The 25,835-nt window shown below is 36.5% G+C and overlaps 1 protein-coding gene across 11 annotated transcripts in view; it reads right to left on the bottom strand.

Moving 5' to 3' along the window:
- The window catches only part of BCAS3 (BCAS3 microtubule associated cell migration factor), a 584,262-nt gene that overhangs the window by 253,324 nt on the left and 305,103 nt on the right, over positions 1–25,835 (bottom strand). For 9 of the 11 annotated variants that reach the window (XM_032871859.1, XM_032871862.1, XM_032871866.1 and 6 more), the window contains 3 exons: positions 15,188–15,288; positions 12,509–12,705; positions 7,507–7,604 (listed from right to left, as the gene is read on the bottom strand). In XM_032871859.1, coding sequence (XP_032727750.1) covers positions 7,507–7,604; positions 12,509–12,705; positions 15,188–15,288 — 396 coding nt within the window. Of the gene's footprint in view, positions 1–2,360; positions 2,521–3,376; positions 3,412–7,506; positions 7,605–12,508; positions 12,706–15,187; positions 15,289–25,835 lie in introns of those variants that run through there. The other 2 variants (XM_032871869.1, XM_032871868.1) reach the window with 2 other exon arrangements.

The raw sequence follows: 25,835 nt of genomic DNA, 5'->3' as shown, positions 1-25,835 counted from the left end.
TCTGGACTTAATATCAATGCAGTATAAAAAAGGAGAGGCAAATAATGACTTCACATTACTATAAAAGTAGTTTTCACGCACAGACCCCTTCAAAGTGTCCTGGGGACTTTCGGAGGTCAGTGGACCACACCACGAATTACTGGTATGTATACATATACACATGTGTTTGGAAATGCAAAGAACCTAGAATAGCCAAGATATACATGAAAAACAAAAGTGAAGGCATTAGACTGCTAGATCTCAAAACTGACTAAAAAGCTACAGTAACTAAAACAGTATGGTAGTGGTGTAAAGACAGGAAAACACACATATATCAATGGAACAGAATAGAGAATCCAGGAAAAATACATTTTTTAAAAAGGCATCAATGAAATTCTTTGGAAGAAAAGTTTATCTTTTTGATAAACAGTGCCAGAGGAAACTGCATGGAAGAAACTAAACCCTGATCCTTTCCTCGTAGCATAATAAAAAATAATTTGAAAGGGACCATATACCTAAATACAGAGGCCAGAACTACACAATGACTAGAGAAAAGCATCACTTCAAGACTGGGTGAAATGGAAAAAAATTTTGCACAAAACACAAAACACAAAAGGAAAAGCAATAAAACTGGACTTCTGGCTGTCAAAAAATACCAATAAGAAAGTGAAAAGGCAATAAACTGAAAGGAAATAGTTGTCAAATATCTGACGAAAGGCCTACATCCAAAATATTTAAAGAATTTTAATTGAATAAGATAACAGGCCAAATAAAAGTTGGTGAGAGGCTTCACAAGTACATTACAAATGAAGATAATCAACTGGCCAGTAAGTACATTCAAGGGGCCCAATATCAGTATTCATCAGAGAAAAGCAAATTAAAACTACAGTTTACATTTACAAGAATGGCTAACACATTGCTAAGAATGAAAAATGGTATAGTTGTCTCAGGATACCTTCTTGGAGGTTCCTAATACTAATTCCTAGTTCCTAATTCTAAACAAGAGGCTGCTTTGTGATCCAGCAATTCCACTCCCAGGTATATGCTCAAAATTTACGATTTCACATGCCAAAAAAAAAAAAAAAAATGCATACATGATAAAAAAAGACTTGTACAGGAAAGTTTATAGCAGCTTTATTCATAAAAAGCTAAAAGCTGAAAACAATAGGGCAATGGATATATAAACTGTTGTTATGTTTATATTATATTGCAATGTAAAAAAATGAATTAGTGTCACATGTAAGAAGTGGATGAATTTCAAAAACATTAAGTTAAATAAAAGAAGCCGGATGCAAAAGAGTATCTATAAGATAATTTCATTTACATGAAGTTCAATATAGACAACACTAATTTATGATGATAAAAGTCATAGTGATAATCTCTAGGTCAAAGGTAGTATATTGACTGGAAGGGGCATGAAGGAACTTTCTGGGATGATGGAAATATTCTAATTTGTTCTGAGTAGTGATACATACAGGTATAAAAATACATCAAGTTGTATGATTAAGACATGCACATTTCTGCTATATGTAAATTATACCCTCTCTAACTTAAAAAAATTCTTCAAAGGTGATCCAAAGTACACAGTGATAGATTTTTCAACCTGGAAGGAGCTTTGGAAATAATCTACTTCAATTCCTTCGTTTCTTCTGGGAAGAAAGCCTTGGGTTTCAAAGCAATTTACCAAAAAGGCAATTACAGGCATAGTTAAGACTAGAACCAAAGATTTGTTAAGTTACTACTCTATTCTTTCCACTACACCAACTTTTCAAAACAAGACTTTCGCCGGGAACAATTATTTTCACTTTGATTATTTGCTTTAGCTTTTCTCTGACAGTTTTCAACGATATCCAGGGGACTATCATGAGCTCTGGTTCCGACTAGTTGCCCGGGTGAGGTCCCAAGCTGCTTTTTAATTGCTCACTGGGCTTACATATTCAATGGGGAGAGACTCTTTTGTTTCTTTCTAAGTTTATAGATGGCACCTATAAGCATAAGCCTCGGACACAATTTAAAATAGTGTGGCACTAACAGTTTGACACTAATGTCACTAAGACAAATGGAATTCCCGGTTCAGACTTAAACAAATTCTAATACTGCCCCCAATATTGTCCCTCTGCCACTACGGTCTCAAGCAACAGACTGCATAAACAGTCTGGCCTTGTATTAAAGATGTAGTAATAAAGGTACAAAAAAGAGAAGTTGGGTCTTTTGGCCAAAAAACGCCTTGTAAATATATGGTACCCCAGTATATCAACAGTGGGGAGAATTCCATCAATTCCTTCTCAAAATGCTTAGGAAAGACTTAAAGCCATGTCAAGGACTTGGTGCTTGCAACAGAGAAAGCAAAGGCGAGGTTTTAGTTGACACAAAGATTTATTCAAAGAAGCAATGTGTCATCAGAAAAAAAAGCTTTCCCAACAGCTTCTTCTACTTCTCTTTATAGTTTCTTCATCTTCAAGTGGGGCAATCTTTTTTTTTCTTAATTGTGCTAAGCTAAAATTTTCCACATTGTTAACTTGAATTTCATCTTCTAACATCCTACACATATTAGAAAGAAGAATGAGAGGAATATTTAAATCAGAAGGAGAGGGATGTGGCCAATCACCTTCCTCATGGACAAAAAATTTTTGATTTTATACAGACAAGTAGGTGTTCATCAGATTAGAGTTGAAATAATGCATAAACATTCTCTTTTCTAATAAAAAAAATTCAATCTTAACATCTGAGTTTGAATATTTGTTAACTGTTTCAAGAATAAATAGTGTCAAAGTAAAATTACTGACCTCCTTTTTCCCCTCTGAGGGACTGTTCACACGACTAAGCCTTCTTTTAATTTCGCCCTCATCCATAATCCTCTTACTGATCCCACATAGGCTTTGAATACTCAAGGTACAAGTATGCCTGGGCTTTTCGTCACCTTATAATCACAAAGAGTATCTGGAAGTCTACTAAATGAAAACCACATCATGTATGCAAAGAAATATGTCAAAATTTCTAAAGAACTTGATTATCTTTCATATCTGAGAATTATTTTAAGAAATAACGAACACATCTCTGCCCAAAAAAGTAAAATGATTTTTTTGCACTGGGAACCCTAAATTCTTTCTACAGATGCAGAGAAGACCAGATAGGTAGGAAATAACACCTGTTGAAAGTTTCAGCGAAATGTTCAAGGCCATGATTTCAATGTCATGGTTTTGTCATTCAACTCTAGTTTTTGAAATCATGGCGCTAAGTAGCCTCACCACTGGATGACTAAACGGTGTTTCTTACAAATCTCTTTGCTTCTTACCACCAGCATCTCTTGTGTCTTCGATGGCTTTAAGACATAGTAACTAAGTCTTTCTGCCTCAGAGTGGAATGACAACTGTAGATACAGTGAAATATAATCCTTTGGAATATTCTTCCCTTAGCACTTCACAAAAATCTCTGTAAAATAAAAGCATGCCTCTATATGAACATCCCTCCAGCAGAGATTTGACTTAAATAAGCTCCTTGTTGCCTACCCAATCATACTTCTCAAATAAGTATTATTTTGTTTTTTTAAATGTCCGATGCACCAAATGCTAAGTACATAAAGCAGGCATAAATGAATCATTATAAAATCAACTGAATCAAACCAATTTGCATTTTTAAGTGTCTCATTTTCTTCAGTAAACAAATATTTTGATAGTGGGAAAAACTGGGTGCTGAAAAAGTATCTTTTGGATTAATGAATTTCTTAGAAATTATTTAGATTTCTTTAATTGTACAACAAAAATAATATTTCTCTTGAGTCCAGAACTCTGTCCCTACTTAGAGAAAAGTTTATTGTAACACGAATTCCTGATTTATCAAAGCCTGCTCTAAAGTATAAGAACTCATTTTACTTAACTGTCTCAATTTTCCTTCTCCTACTATCATCTTCCATAGGAATGTACATAAATGATGCCCACACCACTTCCAATAACGTTTTTTCTATACAATGTTTATTTCCGTAGAGTTGGACAAAGGTGTCTGCTCTTCACATGAGCCAGGCATAAGTCTGTCTTTCAATCTCAGATGCTTTGAGTTCTTTATTGGTAAACATCAATTGCTATAGTAAAGCCACAAACGAAGAGAAACAAACTTAGGATGAACTAGATCTTTCTAGGCTTTCCGTCTGGATGACTCCAAAGCCACTTGAGATTGTTATTAAGTTACCCAACAGGTACAGCCCACAAGTCTGGAATAAGAGGATCAGTCACCAAGGTGGGAAACAAGGTCTGAATGAGGCATGGACAGCTATCTTTCTACTTTCTTTTCAGAGGTCCTACACCTTTATCATGTTGTAAAGAACAAACAATGAGAAGAAATTCTCAGATACCTAACCAAAAGGAATGTACAGAGAAAAAAGTCCTTTGTCTAGAAATGTTATCTATGATTCAGAGACACCGATGTTAATGAAAAATGGAATGGTTTCTTCAAACCTCCTTTATTCTGGGTAACCTGGATATAAGGGTAAAATTCTATAAAGTATCCTTCCAGAATGGTCTTCTCCCTAAGTCCAGAAGGGAACATCTCATAATTACCTAAACTCAAAATTTTAGGTAGGATAGTACCTTTTTGAATCACCAAAGGTCAAATGTTACAGGAATGACATCTCCTTAGGAAGCAGTTACAAATATTTATACACATATTTCTAGAGAGACAGTAAGAAGCTGGTTCACTGGAATCTAAAGGCATAGAATTCATGCCATGCCTAAATCACTGAAGTTAAGAAAAGCATACATAATTTAGGAAATGTTCTCTTTGTGAAGGAGTGAAGAAAATACATACTAGATGATTAAGAAATTATAAAAACAAAATTTCTTAGCTTTCAGTTTCAATAGAATAACACTGCCAGATAAATATATAGATATCTAAAACATAACAGGCTGGCCCAAGGTATAAAAATAAAATATTTTCATTCTGAAGTCTGTTACAACTGTCAAAAGATTTAATCATATCACATTAAATTTCTAAATTCTATGCCTCTGAAAAGCAATTAAATGAAAACTAATTAAGCCACCACTAGTTTAGACAGAGAATGAGCTGTCACTGGAAATAGAAGGACAGTTATAAAATGTGCCATAGGAACAATTAAAAAGGCAATACATTTAGTTGTATAAATTGCATGAAGGTAAAACAAAGCAGTGAAGCCCAGTAAGAGGAGGTGCTAGAGCAGTCATATCTCCAAGCAAAAGCAATCAAAACTCCAGAAAAGCATCTTCAGCATATGTAGCTAACTCCAATGCATGGGTCATAATCAGAGAAGCACTTCCTGGTTCATGAGCACTTGTACAAATTTATTAGACTCTTTTAATAGAAGAACCTGAAGCAGAATTTTCCCATTAACTTCTTTTTATAAGGAACCCAAACCATTTAGTCTCTCGTCTTCCTAAATTACCAAAAGAAAAGTAAGTCTATTAGAACAGTGGTCCTATTAGATAAAGTAGATTAAGCTTCCCCAACAAAACATTATTCACTCACTTAAAAAAATGTGTTGAACAAAAGGGATCCAAATCATTTGAGAAGTAGAGAATTATTATTTCATAACAGTCCAATTCTTCATCTATGGGGTTTCTTTAGCTCAAAGTTAGAGAAAGCAGCACACACATTTCACTGCTCTGTCTCAGAAAGGAACTCTGGCTTTCTGGAATGAAAATAGGCTTAGAAAAATAACAACAGAGCTTAGTCACCAAGAAGTCCTTTCTCTACTCAAAAGATTAGTACTTTCGGGCAGAGGCTCACAGCTGTAGAACAATATCCTAGAATCTCCTACAGTGTGTCTCTGCTGCAAATATAAGTAAATCAAGGGCAAAGATCTAGTTCCTTTTTCAAACATCAGTTGAAAAATTCTTCTCACGGCAGATTTAAATCAAATGATGGTTGCCAAGAGCTCACTGAAATTCCTATCTGTGGCAGGAGATGGAACCTTATTACAAAGAGCTAAAACTGAGATAGTGCTACATGATAAATATGTAGTATTACCTCAGAGCAGAGTGCTGAATATGGCAACTTCTCTAAACACCAGTAACTGCTTTAGTGACATGTATTTCACTTGCCTGGGAGTCACTTGACTCAAACATTCACACTATGGTAGTCTGAGAATGTTGAAACCCCCCAACAAAGGCTACTACTGTAATCCTGAATCAAAAACTTCAGGTTACAATACAGCGCAGGATTCACGATGGTTAAATGATAATTCCAGATGAGCGGGATCTGTTAGCATTCTCAGACTGAAACTATCAAAAAGATGTATTGTTTAAGTTGCCCATCTCAATATTTCATTCAATGCAGGGGAGCAAGGATAGAGACTTCACACATTTCTGTGCTTGTTTCCAGGGGATGAACCATGGTTGCTAAGAGAAAGCAGAGGGGCAAGTATGAGCTCTCTGAAGTAAGAGTCTACATTAAAAATGAAGGCACAGCCCTGTATATGGACAGCTAAATCAGACACAAGGTACAATCCACTGACCAAAAGAATCAGAAAGCTAAGAAAACGTACAAAACCATTCAGCTTTCAAAACTTCCAAATACATCCAGACACAGAATCAGAAACAGAAGCTTTAGTCTTTTAAAAGTGACCTTCACAAATCAGTTCTGTGTTTGTTTCCATTTTCTTTCACAGTTTAAGCCTCAATCAAATCAGCAGTCTCCAGGGATTCTGAAATTGCTATAGATTAAAATCCTCTCTGACTCAACTGTTTGGCTAATGCCGAGTATTTAATAATTCTACTCATAAGAGATGTTTTCTTGATGAAACCCTGCTGTATGCTTTCTTCAGATGCTCTGCAGCTGCACCAAAACAGAAAGCACCACTGTCCTTATTTTATCAATACATTTAGAGATGAAAAAATGTATTGTCATAAACAGGTCTGTTATTTGGCAGATGCAGCAGAAAACAGTTTGACAATACTAATGCAGCAACCATCACCTACAGAGGCAAAGATCTACTCCCAGGTATTAATGATACATATCCACGGCTTGGCTCCAAGGAGAGGAGGTTAATAACTGTGATAGATCGACTAAAAGTTAAGTTAATGAATTTCTAGACTTTATGCTTTCAATAATAAAACCATTTAAGCTACAGCATTTGAACTCTCTACTTCCACAGATCAGGCCCTTTGATACTCAACAGGTTGAGTAAATTGAATCCATATATTGTATTTACGTTCTCTGTCAAGGTTGCTTCTCCACATTTGAGAGATCAAAGGCAAAACAGTCATCAACCCTGTAGCCTTCAATACTGTGTTCATTACATTTAATCAAGTGCCAACCCCACTGCATCATTCACCAACCTTAACAATACTTAAATGCATGGCATTGTTTAGCAACAAATGTAGGCACAGTATTGTTTTAACAAACACACACATGTATACATGCACAACATGCACGCACGTCCCAAAACAAACAAACAAACAAAAAGATGAAGGCAAAGAATCTCATTCTCTCCATTGTGCAGGAAAAGAAATTTAAAATGTACACAACTATCAGGCACACATTTTGAAGGTGGTTCTCTACCTGAGGCAGCATCAATCACGGTGGAAATTCCCCTTCGATCAGAGACTGGACGGGATGACCCTGGCATGCTGACTGGGTCAGAGCGGACCGGCTGGATCCTGTAAGGCAATTTAATTTAATTCACATATGTTACCAGCATCAAAACTGTCGCGTGCTGCAACAGACCTTAAATCAGGAATGCTGGAATAGGCCAATCCATTAAAGAAGCATTCATTCTAAAATGAGACAAAAAGGGGAACCGCAGTCCCTAACTCTTGCACAAATCTAACACACTGCAAATATTTCCTACACTCTGGACCTCTTCTCCTCTTTGTAAGTTACTCAATAGATTTTAAGGGGTTGAAAAATTGACATTAACTGAAAGGGATAAATTTAGTAGGATGGGAATGGAAACAAAATACTTTATACCAAAACCCATGATATTTCCAAGGGACAAATCTGAAGAGTTTTGATACTTTTCAAATTCATGAATAGTACCATACCTAGTAACACCCAACATAAAAGGCAGCATATATTAGATTCAAAATTTTGAGGAACTCCCTTACAATCCTGAATGAAAGTTACTTTATATATGACAAGAAGCATAGGAAAACAAAGCTGTGTTGGAATGTGATGGCCACAGGTTTAGCTAAAATCACTATTATCTGAGTTACCACCATAAAATTATCAATTAGCATGTAAGAATCAATTAGAGTATCAGCAAAACTGCAATATACTACATATAATTTCAAGTTGCTTAGGAATGATAAATCTATAAATGCCAAGAGTTGCTTTCCAGCTGTATTAGATAAATACTATTAAGATTAAAAAGTTGGGGGACGCCTGGGTGGCTCAGTTGGTTAAGCAGCTGCCTTCGGCTCAGGTCATGATCCCAGCGTGCTGGGATCGAGTCCCGCATCGGGCTCCTTGCTCGGCAGGGAGCCTGCTTCTCCCTCTGCCTCTGCCTGCCGTTCTGTCTGCCTGTGCTTGCTCTCTCTCCCTCTCTCTCTCTGACAAATAAATAAAATCTTAAAAAAAAAAAGAAAAGATTAAAAAATTGGTATGATTAGAAGATCTGAGACCCACATGCAACTTAGAAGAATAAAAACCTGTTATAGCAATATAAGCATGCATTTTCAGTAATTCATTCATCCAATGAGTATCTGCTGAATATTAAACATGTGTCAGTATTATTCTAGGGACAGGCAGAAACAAAACATGAACTAGAAGGTCTATGTGTGGATATGTGGTCTAGCACATGACTGATGCAAAAGAAAAGTGTGAAAATGAGTGAAATAGGCAATAAGAGCTCAGAATGAGAAAACGGAGTAATGAATACATGGTCCACAGCAGACTTAAAGATCTCGTGGAGGTGGAACATGAATTGAATGTGGACACAGTCATAGGCTATGTATATATGCAGAGGAGCAAGAAGCACTCCTTCAGCTTAGAATGAGAACAAACAGACCCTTGGATTGGTAACTAAGCATGACAAACGCAGGGCAGCTTGAGGAGCATGATTTGGCTGAAGTACAGAGTTTCCAGGGATCCTGGTGGAAGATAAGAGGTTGATAAATGCCATGGGACAGATTATAGAAGTCTGAAATGCCAAGAACAGACTGCAGAAAAAGAATACTTACTAAAAGCACGGTTTAAATGTTTGTGTATCTGTTTTGTGAGAAAAGTACTGAGAACAAAGACTGGTTGCTGCCATCGCAGACAGCAGGTACCACCTAACCTTTGTTCTACCCCAGCTGATTGCTACATCAGTCATGGTAATCCTATCAGCTCCTGGCAGAAATTAATCAGCTCCATGATGGGCAGGCCTAAGCAAATTTGGGCCAGTGAGAAAAGAGGAGCCATTTATTTGAAATGTCTGGAAAAAATGTTTTCTGGTTCTTAACAGAAATAAGAAAATACATAGTTAGATATGGTCAGTTCATCCAAAGTAAAGCCCCTTCCTGGTCTAAACAACTTAAGTGGGCCAATAAATTTCCTATCATTAATTCAATTTATATCAGGGCTTCTGAATAATCAAGTTGTGGGTGGGGTAAAACAAGGCTGGCCATGAACTGATGTGCTGAAGCAGATACATGGGGGCTTATTCTAGTATTTTCTTTAGTTTTAACTATGTTTATATATGTTCGAAATTTTTCCATAATAAAAATGACAAAAATAAAAACAAACTGGTAGAGGTGATAGAAATGTTCTGGAACTGGATAGTGGGGATACCGTCCAACATAGTGAATATACTAAAAACTGCTAAATTATACCATGAATTTTATGTTATGTGAATTATGTATCACTTAAAATAAAATAACATAAATGAGGTCTGAGGATCAAATGTATAACACGATGACTGTAGTTGATAACACTATATTATATAACCGAAATTTGATGAAAGTAAAACTTTAGATGTCCTCACTAAAATAATCACAATACATATATACTAAATATGTGAGCTGATGGATGTGTTAAGTAACTAGATGAAAAAAATAAAACAATAAAGTAAAAGGAGCTAATCTTGAGTAGAAAACTAGACTTTGTATCTTACCTTCTTTTACATGATCTATTTCTCAGATCTAAAAATAAATATTTCATTGACCTTTTTTTAGTTTAACTCCTGGCTCCAAGTAAGGAGCTGCCATGAGTTTAAGCTAACCCTGGTTCCCTTCTGGACATGACAGTCAACTCTATACCCGCCTGCTCCCCACTTAGGGTAGGATATAGGGAGGTAGACTGTCACAGCATCACATCATTCTTAGTGCTGTCTTGTGGAGTACAGGAAAGGTACCAGGTGTAAAGAGTCGGCTGAATAAAAAACATCTAATAAATCTTTTACAATTTGAAGGAGAATATAAGGATAACAGCCATAGTGCCATTGTACATAGCCTAAAGAAATGCAGAAGAAATAGAGATGAAGCACTCAGAGCAACAGGAAACAGGAATGGGGAGAATATAAATACTTGGATTTCTAATTGGATGCTAGGCCGGAAATGGTACTAAAGAGGCCACTTATAATTCAAATTATGTAAGTTGAATCTGAATTTCCCATCAAAACTGTGTTCTAATGGAAGTTAAGGTTTTAACCAAGGGCCCATATGCTCAGATTTTTAGATATAAATTATAAGAGCAATCAAAAGAAATGTATAAGCCTGTGACTCAGTATAAAGGTATCTAAAGTTTAGATTTATCCAATCAACAGGACCATAATTGGGGCGCCTGGGTGGCTCAGTCAGTTAAGCATCTGACTCTTGGTCTCAGCTCAGATCTTGATCTTGGGGTCCTGAGTTCAGGCCCTATGCTGGCTGTGGAGTCTATTTAAAAAACAAAAACAAACAAACAAAAAAAAAACCAGGACAATATCCTAATCAAATACAAACAGCTTAAAATCATTTAAGTGACAAATACTGGGAGTGCTTTAGTGTAAGAAAAAGGAAAGCCCCTGAGGAAAATTGTAGAAAGAATTTAGGACAGGGGCTGTCTAAAGATGCACGTTAGAGAGCTCTTAGGTGAAGGGCTATGTTTGAAGTAAAGAGTCATGAAGCAAGCTGGAGGTTACAAAGCGAAGGAACAGAGCTGCATATATAAGAAGCTAGAGATATCCTCCAAAGAAAAGGGACAAGGGCTTATTATAGTACCAGGTGACAGTCATCAGAGAAAAAAAAGGATCTTGTGAATAGTTCAATAAAAAGAATAAACACAGTTTTATGGGTTGTCTATTTAAAATGCCTTATTTATTACCATTTGAGTACTCAAATGATTTATAAACATGAATGACTACACACTGAATCATTAAATTGAGGACTGACAACTTCCTGAAAATGGACATTCTACAGCAGATCACATTTGACAGTTAGTACCAGTGAAAATGGGTTTAGCACTCAGTATTGACACTATTGCCTGACATCTTGAGGGAAAAGTTCCACTTCTGAAAAGCTGAAAGACATGCTAGGTTTAAAAAAAAAAAAAGCAAAAATGTATGGAAGAAAGAAAGTACAAACAAAAAATTAAGACACTGAAAAAGATATTATAGGAGACATGTTTCCATTATACCAATTACTTTTATTTTTAAAGCAAACCCTACACCCAACGTGGGGCTTCAACTCAGGACCCTGAGATCAGGAGTCTCATGCTCTACTGACTGAGCCAGCCAGGCACTCAATGAATTACTCTTAAGGAAGAAACATTAGGCCTCATCTACAACAGCTTTTGCATTGTTAGACAAACAGATACTGACAAAAAGACATATAAAAATGTATTTCCAATATATAACTGGGACACATTTTTCATAATTTTTAAAGGAAAAGGTCTATTTTATATTCAAGTAAGATATTTTTTTGTAAGAGAAGACAAGGTAAGGGAGATTACATTGCATTAGACTGAGCCCTTTATTGTTGAATCAGAATGTGTCAGGTCTGGATAGAACAAATTAAACTGGTAGGCAAACCTGAGACTACAAAAGTCAAAAAGTTCTCAGTTGCTTTAGAAAAAAATCTTTAATAATAAAAAGCATACTTCATAAACTTTATACTGTGATTCTTAAAGTGAGGGCCAGAGCACGTATATGATGAATAAGTGTGTGTGTGTGTGTGTGTGTGTGTGTGTGTGTATTAAACTATAAGTGAACTTATATCAATTCTTTCTCATCCAAAAACTTTTTAAAGCCTAAAAGAAGGAATAAGTAGGATTTAGATGAAGTTAGTTGAAAGATGAAGATCAGGAAGGGAGGGTACCCTCAGACTTTAAGCAGTTAGAAATATGAGGAAGGCAGCATAAAATGAGATTTTTTTTTAAATGCACTGAATATTAGATTTAGGGAAATACAATCTGAAACACAAATATTTATTGAATATAAGGAGATCCCATGTAAGATCCCCAGCAATAATAATGAATCATAAGCTACGCTGGATGTATTTTGTACCACAAAACTGTGCCGAAAAGGAAAATGTCAATATTACCTAGGATGCTCAATAAAAATGAATATATTAATCCAGTCAAATTACTCCTTAGTTCTTCTTACCTGAGACTGTTGAGATCAAGATCATCTGTGTCAAAATCCAAAAGGGGCTGTGGAGTATCACTTGGACCGTGAGACTGCAACACAGATGAACTGGATGATATGACTGTGGTTTGGCCTGAGGGATGGATGGTTTTGAACTGGAACTGTGGACCCATCCACAGACGTCTGTGGGGTCCGGTGTGCGTTACAATTTCTACCTGGAACAGATTACAAATCATGACTTAAATGTCTTATGACCTCCTTTTAAGAGCCTATCTCGATCTTCCCATCCTGCCTCCAAACACCCTCCACGCCCATCTTAACCCAGTGGGAGAGGTACAAGGCATTCACATTCCAAAGGCAATGGTAATCACAGCCTATATACTCATTCTCTACATCCCTCTACTGGTTTTTACCAAAATAAATAAAAAATTCATTTTGTGTGTGTGTGTATTTATATAGGTGTGAGCATACACATGTACACACACACACACACACACACACACACACACGTTCCACACGTAATACAACATAAAAGTCAAAAAGTAAAAAGACCAGTTGCCTGCCTCTCATATAACTAGCACCAATTCCCTAGGGACTACCTTCTTCATTCATTCATTCATTCTAGACAGCACTTACCACTTACTACACCTATCAATCCACAGATTAAAAGTAATTCCTTCACTGAGGATCAAGCTCATGACAAACTAGAAGCTGTTCTTGAACTATCCAAGGAAAGGAAAAGGTCTGAAATAATTTTTAACACCCAAAGCCAGTTTCTTTCCATAATTAAATATTGGAATATTTACTATGCTACCCTCAAATCCCCCCAAATCAACTTTTAAATGAAGAGAGTAGTATATACTTTCTCTCAGACTAGATTTGTCTTCAAAATACCATTATTTAATTAGAATGTTTACTCCACTACCACGAACACTGACACAGGTTTAAGTGCTATGAAACAGTAATACTGTTTTAGAATTTCATGCTCTATGGAAGGGACAGGGAATGGTGCCAATATTAAAGACTTTAGAGACAAAGCAGAGTGTAGAAGATACAGAATAAAACCTGAAGACAAACATATCATATGATTTTATAAGTGAGCAACTAGAAAAAGAGACTAAATATGCAAACGTTTGGTGAAAGACTACCTCTTCAAGTCTTTAATTGCTATATCTGTGTATATACACTTTATGGAACTGACTTCCCATGCGCCATAGTTTTATCCTGAGTTCTTTCATATTTAATCACATTTCTCTGATAGTGGTGATTAATTCCTAACAAAACATAACTGAAAAGGTTCACAGAATGCAGCTCTGTGTTTGGTAAGTCCTAAAGGGCAGAAGCATCACGGTCTTGGAAAAATATTCTCATTCCCACTAATCACAGGGCGAAAAATACTCAGATTTAGGACAGCAATTTCTGATTCAAGTAGTTGTATTCTGCAATGTAAATTAGGCCACAGATAAAGCATTCTGTGTATTTTAAGCTCAAAACCATCCGTGTCACAGAGCCGAGAGGTAAACAGATGCCTATGCAATTTCACTGAGGCGATGGCCAGATGTTTCTATTCACTCTCCTGTTGTGTGCAGTACAAACATATTGTATATACTTTCACACTGACAGCACACATTACCCCTTTTTCTAATTGAAAAGTTGAAGGGAAGGACAGTGCTTTCTTTGCCAGCATTTTTGTTGTTGTTGTTTTTTACTTTACTGTGGTATCCTCAAGACAGGAGGCACCTCCATATACCAGGAACCAAAGCACTGGCCCTCCTTCAAGAGGCTTCCTACGAGTACTTCAGGTGTAATGAAGTGTATGTCACCTAGAAACAATGTGGATGCTCTGGATTCCAGATTCCTTTTAGTTTTTCAGGCTACCCTCCCTGAGAAAGCAGTGAAACTGCAAGGCCTCCATGAGGCACCTGTCTGATGACAAGCTGCTTGGATTGGTAATCTGAGACAGGTCATTAACTTCACCAAATGATGTCAGACTTGAGGCAGACATAACAGCATTTGTAATGAAGTCATTCGTAATCTCATCATTTTGAAATCTGCCCAAGTATCTTTTATTTCAAAGCCCTTGAGATGAAGACGGCTTCACCTGGCAAGGGGAGGAAGGGTCAGCTGGAGCGGTCACAGGATGGACTTAGAGACCAGTGCAGGCAGCAGTCCAGGAGCCGAGGGAAGAAACCCAGCTGGGCACAATCAGGACGTGTGCAGATTAGAAGGCTGACCTTTTTTAATCAGAGTATGGGTCTAATCTTCAGAAAATGTTGGCTCCACAAAACATAGCCAACACATTGTTGAATGGCTTCACGGTTTCAACAAGACCAATTCTCATTTTAATCTAAATAGTCCATCTAAAACCTAAGGTTCTAAGGGATATCAATGGATTGTCTGAAAGCTATGCATATTTTATACCCTCTGTATGAAAGCTAATGTACACACACACACACACACACACGTATATAATACATATAAAATATATGTGTATGTATCCTTGCAGCAGTAGTTATAAGAAATTCTTAATATGGAAAGACATCTGATTAATTCTTGATGATCCCACAAAGAGTTCCCAAGTCTGCCCATTCTCCTCTAAGGAAAATAATTTTTAAGTTTGCAGAATTCAAGCATAAACACAGACAATGGATCTCTGTTTTCTTTCACTTTAACAGGCCAAACATTTTAGAGTTTTACCTGAGAAAGCCATTCTTCATCTTCCTGTCCACTATGGTCAGAAGCTAAACTGTCATAGGACCCATGCCGAGTAATGGGCCCCGGACTTCCAGGGGGAACCACTGGAGGAGAAAGAAAACATATTTAAGCAACTTTAACTCACGCAGTGGAAAAATTCATGTGGCCGCAACCATCCTGGTTACTGTGTTAATTTTTAAGATAAAATAGGACATTTAATGCACAAAGCCAATTCAAATAATTGATGAATAAGAAAGACTGAATTTCTTAGGAATAAGAAAGATTTCCAATGAAGAGTACACTTTAAAAAGTATCTACAGGAATTTCATCATGACAGGTATCAGTGTAAACGAAGTAACAACCAACTGCACCTTAGGAGCATGAGTACATTAAGGAGTAGTGACAATTCCATCACATGTGCTCAGGATTCAGCACATTTCAGTCATCTCCAATTAACAAAGAAATGAATTTGATGCAGTTCCTATAATTTGGGAAGGAATTTTTAAAACAAACATCAATATTCTTTAAGAGCCTATTTAGTAGTTTCATATAAATTAAAAGGCATAAATATGCATTTTTAACTTAAAAAAACTTCCTGAAACATTTCATTCATCCAAAGAAATATTTCATTTTCTTGGATACTTCAGTAGTTTCCCCAATTCTTAGGTGGTAGAATACAGTTACAAAATACCAAAAAAAAACAAAAACAAAAACAACACCAAAAAAAACCAAAGAGCCTATTTTCTCATACAGAGAAGAACCTTTGCTTAGTCAAAGTAATAAAATTATTCAACATTTATTGAATTTTTATTTTTTGGATTTTTTTAAAGATTTCATTTATTTGATAGGGAACGAAAGAGAGAATGCTGAGGGAGAGAGTACAAAGAAGCAGACTCCCCACTAAGCAGAGAGCCTGACATGGAGCTTGATCCCAGGATCCTGAGATTATGATCTGAGCCAAAGGTAGATGCTTAACAGACAGCCACCCAGGTGCCCCAATTTTTTGGAATACTTTTCAGTTAACAGCAAAACTGATCAGAGGACACACTGATTTCTCATATAATCTCTGCCTCCATCTATGATCTTAATACTAAAAGAAATAAAGCAGTGAAGTACTGGGGGAAGTAGGAAAAAAAGGGGAAAAAAGAGGAAGAAAAGTATGTGAGTACTAAAAAAAAAAAGAAGAAATAGAAAAGAATGAGAAACCAACAATTATCTCATAATTTCCATCACCCAGAGGTTTGTGTGTATGCATCTACATATGCTAATTCGTTAGGCTACATTCCTAAAAATGAAAGAAAAGGATATGAACATATTTAACTCTTCTTTTTTAAAAGACTTTACTTATTTATTGGACAGACAGAGATCACAAGTAGGCAGAAAGGCAGGCAGAGAGAGAGGGGGAGAAACAGGCTCCCCGCTGAGCAGAGAGCCTGATGCGGGGCTCGATCCCAGGACCCTGAGATCATGACCTGAGCTGAAGGCAGAGGCTTAACCCACTGAGCCACCCAGGTGCCCCCTATTTAACTCTCTTAATGCTGATTAGGAGTTATACCTTCACAAGCAGTGACTGACAATACTAATCTCACTGCACTCTTGTCAAAGTATTCTAAAGAACTAAATCTTAGTGAGATAGAGAAGAACCTAGGGCAAGATTTTAAAGGATGCGTGCTCAAAAAAACCTAACTTACTTGCTGATGGAGGAGAAGTGGTACCTAAGCTATCAATTACCATCCAGAAAGGGATAAATAGTATTAAATTGTAAGATTTGCAGTGGTGAAAACAATTAGCTACTATTTTTTTCAAAATCATAGTTCTACTTCTAAGTGGCATGCTGCCATTTGGCATAAAACACCATTGATCACCACAGAATAACATCTAATTTCTTACAATTCTCAATGATTATCATAAAGAAAAGAGCATCATAATAATTATCTAATTAATATCTGAGCATCCTCTTGGGAATAATTTGGTGTATATTATAAAACTGTTAAGTAAATTTATGCTTGCAAAAGGCTGAGTTGTTCCTAAACCATTTATCTTTTCAATAAATACATTTAATACTAAATTCTTTTTTAAAAAGATTTACTTAGGGGTGCCTGGGTGGCTCAGTGGGTTAAGCCTCTGACTTCGGCTCAGGCCATTATCTCAGGGTCCTCGGATCGAGCCCCGCATCGGGCTCTCTGCTCAGCGGGGAACCTGCTTCCCCCCATCTCTCTCTGCCTGCCTCTCTGCCTACTTGTGATCTCTCTGCCAAATAAATAAATAAAATCTTAAAAAAAAAAAAAAAGATTTGCTTATTTGGGAAGGGTGCGGGGGAGAGAAGGAATTTCAAGCAGATTCCCACTAAGTGTGGAGCCCAGGGAGGGCTTACTCTCACAATTCTGAGATCATGACCTGAGCTGAAATCAAGAATCAGAAGCTTAAACCGACTGAGTCACCCAGGCACCCCTGTATTAAGTTTTTAATACAGAAAAAGTGGATCCTTCAAACCCTCTATAAATAAGAGTCAAGAAGGTGACTAAGGACAAATATCTAAAGGTCAGGACATACTTTGGAAAGGAGTTGAGGGCAGAGAAGATTTTAAAGAGGTGAGGGTATGGGCCATGAAGATATGTGAGGGGAAAGTGTCACAAAGAGAATATAAAGTACAAAGATTTTGAAGTGGGAGCATAAGGAAAACGTTTTGATAATTATAAGGAGGTGACACGGTTGGGTGTGGTAAGGCAGGCTGAAAATAGAAGATGAGTCAGTAAAACAAAGGGGGTGGGGAGGGAGGACCAGCAGATGGCTTAGGGCTCCCCCCACCCCAATAAAGCTAGGGTATTGTGAAAGATAGATATCAGAATGTTGTAAAGAGAAGTGAGAAACTGCATCCTTGTATAACTAACTAGTATTTAATGAGAATGTTTTCAGGAGTTCACATTGCATTCTATATATGCTGAGCCCAGGCTAGTACCTGTCACAGAATAAGCACTCTGTAAGTATTAAGTGAATGGAATTTTGGATTTTGGACTATGCAAGGACACCAGAATGGTTGGACATTTATTTATCCCTTATCAAAATGGGATAAACTTAATAAGAGTGCAGTGTCGGGGAAGGGGTAAGGAGTAGGATTGTAGTTGAAACAAGATTAGTCATGAGTTGATCATTGTTGAAGCTGGATGATAGGTACATGGAGAGTCATTTACACTATTGTTTTCTAATTTTGTGTATGTCTGGCATTTCCCATAGTAAAAGGTTCAAAAGAGAAGAAAAAGAATCCCTCCTCCCAACTATCTCCCTACTTTCCAAAGAAAGTGAAAAAATACGAAATACATATCTATGAAACATTAAATCTGAATCCTGAATTCCTAAATAGAGATTTTAAGAGTTCCATACCTTATGCTCACTAAAAAATAATTTTCCAATAGCTTTGAAGCATCCAGAAGATTCATAATAAAAAATAAAAGTCTGATGGGGTAACATTTTTAACATCAAATAAATATCCTTCCCTCTCCCTCATTTTTGTGTTTAAAAATTTTCCCCAATCCAGGTGGGAAGAACATTCCACATTCACTACTTTAAGGAAGCAATGACATGCCAAGTCAGGATGAAAAAATAATTAAAAACTCTGACCCTGGCATAAGAAAAAAACCTGAAAGTATGATAATTAAGAGCAAGGCTTCCATACTTTCTAACCAGCCAATTATTAGGAAAGATTGAGATTAGAGCAAGAGTGCCATCAGCAGAAAGGGGTAAAACAAGGGTCCTTAGGGAAGGGTAAAAAAATAACAGAATCCCATGAGTTTTAGGGATAAAACATCTGTAAAAAATACTATCTTCATTCTCGGGTAGAGTTCAAAGAAATAGCAAGAAATCCCACCTGGTTCAAGAGAAGAAGTGTGCACACAGAGTGTCTACACAGTCAAGTCTGTGATAATCTCTCCAAGTTCCCTGTGGATCAGCTGAGAATAGTCCTTCATATGTGTACAAGAGGAACAGGGATGAGATTCAGAGAACTGACAGGCTTTGGAAAGGCTTTGAAGTAGAAATAAGGATGGATTCTACAGAGACCTATCAGAACCTGTAACCAGTGATCAGGTAGGGAACTGGGACATCCCCCAGTGGTAACAATAAGGATAAAACATCTCCAACTCTCCCATCTCTTATCTTTGCACTCTGTAAGTTCTATAGAATTTAGAAGCAATTTTGGAGGGGCGTGTAACTGACTGAGATTAATTTTTCCACATTTGTTAGAAAGAAGGCATGAAGGAGAATTATGTAAGAGAGTTTGTTTATAGAAAAAAAATCAAGTTCCACGTCTCACAAGTCTGAGTTTAATGGACCAACATAGACAACTTCTATATAAAGAAAAATGTTTAGTATCTTTTATATTTACCAACTATTCTTAGATCATTAATAAACTTGGGACAGGAAAAGAATGTGGAATTTTGTAGTAAAAATCTCTGCCATATTCCTTCTCTACCTTAGGAACAGTAATTTAAAACAAACCTAACTAGAAAGGTTATACTGCCAATTTCCTATAGAGAATACAACTTCAAAAGTACTGCCTCTACACACAGGCATGTAGTAAGTATAGATCAACAAGCAAGGGCAGGATGAGCAGATCATTATGAGGTAACTGTGAGCCAGACTTTGTTTATATTGTGTTCTCAGGAAAGCAGATCATGCTTCTAGTGAGTAAATAAATGCTAAAAAAAAATCACGAAGTGTATTTTGCTGTCTTACAGTGATAGATGAGTGTGTCTATGTGTACATATGTGTTTCTATGTATATATTTATATATTTTAATATGTGTTTATGTGCAAATCAAACAAAAATGTTTCACTGCCGACCTTTGCAAATTAGTCCTGTTAATCTAAACCCCAAAACGTTCAAATCAGTAGAACAACATAAGTAAAATTATGAACAGGCAGATGAAACGCACCTTTGATAACGACCCTAAGTCTGAATCCCACAACAAAATTCTTAATATTATAAAGTGGAAAATGTCAAGCCATAATATAACTTCTCAAATATGTAAATAGTTTGCACAAGTTCTCTGGTTTTGACTTTTTAGATGTCTTCTGCACTGTAATGTAAGGATCAATCAGTATAGAATTTTTACAAATTACCCATATAAAATATAGTATTTCTGAGTTAGAGAAAGTTAAAAGTATTAATTTAGATACTGTTAAATTACAGCTATAAAATATTAAACTACTCAAATAATAACTCCTAAATTAAAGAGTTATAAACATTGTATTTTCTTAAAGATTTTATTTATGTGGGGCATTTGGGTGGCTCAGTCAGTTAAGCATCTGCCTTTAGCTTGGATCATGATCCCAAGGTCCTGGGATCAACCCCTGCATTGTGTTCCCCACTCAGTGGGGTGCCTGCTTCTCCCTCTGCCTGCCACTCCCCCTGCTTATGCTCTCTCTCTCTCTCTCTCAAATAAATAAAATAAAATAAAATAAATCCTTCTTTCAATTATTTTTTAAAATTTATTTGAGAGAGAGAGAGAGAGAAAGAGAGAGCACAAGCAGGGGGGAGGTACAGAGGGAGAAGCCAACTCCCCGCCAAGCAGAACCCTAATGTGGGGCTTGATCCCAGGACTCTGAGGGTCAGACATTTAATGCACTGAGCCGCCCAGGTGCTCAAAGAGTTATAAACATTATATTAACAGACCTCTAAAGACACTCAGGTGTTCTTCTTAAGTAAATAATGGTCTGTATTCATTATATTAACCAGAATGAATACAGACCATTATTTTATTGTAGGTTAGGATATGTAAGATTAAATCAAGTTTCCAAAAATGAGTTATTACCAGTCCTAGAGAAATTTAAACCTCTTGACATTTCAGGATGTTTCCCCCAAAACAATAAGAGTATATCCTAAATTATAAGGAACCAAATTCTTTCTAAAATACCCAGAAAGTAATAACTAGATCTCAGTAACCTAGGTTCATCTGCAAAGTATCTAGTCTTCCAGTTAGAGGATAAGTTTTTACAATTAATATATTGAGGATATTAGGGCAAGTAATTATTTTTCTTAGTGTATTAATCATGGTTTAGATATTCAGAAAAAAGCCAGATCTCCTAACTGTGGCATTTACAACACAGTGCACAGAGTCTAGGTATTCTGTTAAGATGAAAGAATAAATGGAATAATTATTTGCTCCCAGCACCATTTGCTTTTAAAGCAATGAAAGGAAAAAAGATTTGACAATGCATATCCAAATAAACAGATAAACCACCTACAGGTTATAAGCATCCTTTATACATGAACTAACACACAAAGCATAATACTAACAATGAGTAGTGCTTATTTGTGAAGTCAATGAAGGAAAAATCCATTTGGTTCTGCTCTCTTCTTGTTCTACTCTTCCCTACATTTCTTGAACTCCCAGTAATAAATTCTCTTACACGGAGCTCTGGGAGCTTCAGGAGACATAGCTAATCAACTACAGGTTCTGTTGCCAGTGAACTCCACACTCCCAACTTCCGGGGATATAAAATAGCTATTCTCCTTGAAATGAACCTCACTATTGGAATCAGGGAAATCCACTTTTCAAATAACGGGCAAAACCCTAGTCCAACTGCTATCTAATTTTTTATGTGAGATATACCTCTCTGCTTTATCTCCTGTTGAAAAACCTACAATATGTTCATAAGCTGAACATATAAATCTAGAAAGAGACTTAGGGAGTCTTTTAATATGAAGAAATGAAGGTGGATCCAAAGGTTTTTATTTGGAGAATTGAGTACGAGCTGGTCAAACTGGCAGCTGTGTGGGCAGTGGAACAAAGAATTCTCCGAGAGATTCAAGACCAAAAGCAGCTTGTTTCCTACTCCCTACTGTAACCCCACCAATCCTCCGCAAACAATAAAACCTTCGCCATACTGAAGTCTTTAGTGGAGACCGGAGAGGTGAATAATGTTGTGCCGGCATTATTCAGTCCTTTCAGTTACTTAGGGGACCAACATTCCTTTTTCCAGCAAAAGAAAAATTTGTGAGTTAAATGACATCATGTTGCCTTGAATGAAACAGTTCAGGCTCAAAGTTCACCCAAAGGCCAACAATGATAAACTCTCATCCAAGGACAAATTTCAGTACATTTTTGGTACTTATTAAAAACAGCATTTATATCACAGCCATACAATAAGTGAGGGCTCTTTACCAAACTGTTTCTGATCAGAAAGCACTCAGGACCTGAGGAAGAAATGCTGCTTGGGAATGCAGTTTCCCAGCACAGAAACCAAAATGTGCCTTTTAAAAAGTAAGGCTCAAAAGACAAATAATCCCAAAGCAAAGTGGTCTATGGTGTTTCCCAATGAACAAGCAATTCACAAAAGAGGCAATGCAACAGCCAACAAGAACATGTAAATGGCAGTAATCAGAAGCTTGTAAATTAAAACAAGTCAGGCTTTCCTACTATCAAACTGGCAAAAATTAAACCTTGGCCTTTTAAACAATAATTTTTTTAACAAGGGAGAAGGCTCTCAGGTCAAAAATAACATACCTAAATACACTGAGAAATGGTAAGCATTCTTATTAAGGAAGCAACTCTCTTTCTACTGAAGTCTAGACGGAAGTTTTTCTCTGATTTATAAATGTTTCCATTAGCTGTAAAGTGATTCACTGAATGTCATACACAGAGCAGTTAAGCAGCAGCACTAGATATTACTGGTTATTCTGTTTATTAGGAGCCAACTTTTGTACCAGAGCAACAACAGCTGAAGTGTTACAATACATAAGAGGGAACAAGCGTTACCTACGTTATATACTAAACAGATCAATGATTTTCCTTGCACCCTGACCCTGTGGAACCATAGATGTTCTCTAATTAATTATTAAAGTTTTCTAACAGTCAGTCATTGTACATCTCTGGTTTCACTTTCCTTTTATTCCACATTCCCAGAAGAACAGTCACAGGCAATATATAATTAGAAAACTGACATATCCTCATTGCCTATGAGATAATAGATTTCGCTGAGTAACTGACAACCCTGGGTGCATCTCTTCCCCGCCCTGCTCTGTCTCCTCTTCCCTCCCCCTTTGGTATCATATCATATTCCCACAGAAGACATAAACTAAGGAGCTTTCATTTGTTATTCCGGTTGCTATAATGGTCATTTGACATATAGCATCTGGACAAGTTATACCTGGAGATAATCTGGAAAGGTTCACAATTTAGTTTTGCTCAACATCACCGTAAATTCCGTAGAATGAAGAGAAAGAATAAAACTTGCTGGCTTCATGCTACCAGTGCGATCAGCTATTCCACTAAAAACTTCACACTATCCCAATATACTTCCAAGAACTAAAAAGACCGCAACAATCCCTTCAAAACATTCGCAGTTAAGGTCACGGTAGAGTTTATTTACCTGGAATGATGCACACAGTGCCTATTTAATGTGTATTATGGCAACTCGATTTCTTAGTACCACCACATTATATGTACATTAAAACACCAGCATGACAGCTTAAAAAGTCCACCCTTACTATTTTAAAAGATCATATTATAAATATGTAATACCTTGCTTGTGTTTATAGCTAACAACTTTGTCTTACTACGGGTTATAGAATGATTTTGTTGTTATTTAGACTTAACATGATTGGGTAGATTCTACTTCACACTGTTCCAATATACTTCTGAGAACTAAAAAGACTGCAACAGTCCCTTCAAAACATTTGCAGTTAAGGTCAAGGTAGAGCCAATTTACCTGGAATGATGCACACAGTGCCTATTTAATACCTTGATACCTTTAAAATTACATTTACCATGTATCTATTTAAAATTTGTATTCATAAAAAGTTGTGGAATAAGCACAATCTAATTGATATGGTTAGTGTAGTCAATCCAAGAAGTCAAGAAAGGAAAACAAAGACATCAGATGGATGTCAATGAATCATAGAAAACAATGTAAGAAATAAAAGTTGAGCTTACTTCATAATGAGTCATGCATTTTCCCCCTTATTTTCTTAGATTCAGTGATGTTTTCTTTAAAGGGGTGGGGGCATGGAATTGCTTATATACACTCATTCTCCTACTATTCCACACATAGCCATTTATCATTATCTCTATTTACACACACACATAGCAAATATAGGACCAGCGTTTAGCAACTGCTCAAGTATGTGAACATACATACATGGTAGTATGTGTTTCTGTTGAAGAAAATGACTACTTTGCAGGAAGCCGGGTCTCCTAATGCTAATCCTATGTAGAATTATGAGCTGTAATCCTTCAATAATTGCAAATGTATTCTTACAGACAACCCTCTATGTTAGATGCAACTCTTTCAAGAATAATCAATTCTCCATTCTAAATTCAAGGAACACTATAAAATATAACACCCTTTACAAAGAGACTAAGATGAGTAGAGGATATGCAGGAACTTTTTTGAATTGATGTCTTGAAGGTAAAAAAAAAAAAATCACTGTTTTCGGTCATTAAACTGTGCTCAGTTACCAATGTACCAATTTGTACAAGGGGCACTAGGCCAGTTATTATAAACTTACTGTTCTTGGTCCCATCTATAATGGCAGCCTCCACAATGAAGTACATACAACAAACAAAAATAAAGGGGAGGCAGTTGTTTATAAATGTAAAACTGACAAATACCATTTTTTTGTAAAGAATTAATGCAGCTTCTTCCCCACTTCACTTATTTAGTATCTAGTTACATATTAGATAAGTCCAGATCATTATACAGCAGAAAGAATTAAGTAACAGATTTTCTCTTGCCTAAGCAAAAGAGGTAAAGTTCTCTTGGCATGGAGAGTTAAAAGCTTTTAGACATGGAAGACATCAACATATGCAACCTATACTTAAGAATATAATAAAAATCTTCCAAACAATCATTAAGGAACCAACAATGTGCTCCACACAACAGAGAAACTACAAGTTCAAATTTTTACCTCTAAATAAATCAGAAAATTCACAGAACTAAGAAGATAGGGGAAGAATGAGATAGAGAATACTAGCCCACAACTACCATAGGGTTTTCTCTCTTTCCAAATACAAGAAAACAGTTTCAAAGGCTTGCTCTCCCCTCTACTTCTCCATAGTGTAAAACTACGAGAAAGAGTTACCTCTAGAAATCATTGCCATGGAGTAAACTACATAGTATGTAATGGCATAGTACTTTTTTTTTTTTTTTTTTTTTAGTTCTTATCATTAGATACATGCTAGAGTATTTGTAGGTGAAAAGATACAACAGTGGGTCTCATACTTTATCTGCCATTCATTTAAAGAAAAAAAAAAAAGATTTTGGAGGCACCAAGCTGGCTCAGTCAGTAGAGCATGTGACTCTTGATCTTGCGGTTGTAAGTTGAGCCCCCAATTAGTGTAAAGATTACTTCAAAATACAATCTTTAGGGGCACCTGGTGGCTCAGTTGGTTAAGTGTCTGCCTTCAGCTCAGGTCATGATCCCAGGGTCCTGTGATCGAGCTCTGTGTCAGGCTCCCTGCTCTATGGGAAGTCTGAAGTCTGTTTTTCCTTCTTCTTTTTCCCCTCCCCACCCCCCACCTGTACTCTCTCTCTCTTTATCTCTCATTCTCTCAAATAAATAAATATTTTTAAAAATAAAATCTTAAAAGATTTTAAAGGAACAGAAAAGACAAGAGAGGGACAATGTTGTTAACTGCTGAAATTGGGTAATA

Source organism: Lontra canadensis, unplaced genomic scaffold (assembly GCF_010015895.1).
Source record: "Lontra canadensis isolate GAN:19392208 unplaced genomic scaffold, GSC_riverotter_1.0 scaffold43, whole genome shotgun sequence".
NCBI classification, from domain to species: domain Eukaryota; kingdom Metazoa; phylum Chordata; class Mammalia; order Carnivora; family Mustelidae; genus Lontra; species Lontra canadensis.
Note: the sequence above shows the minus strand (reverse complement) of the source record. Positions and strands in the feature narration are given on the sequence as shown.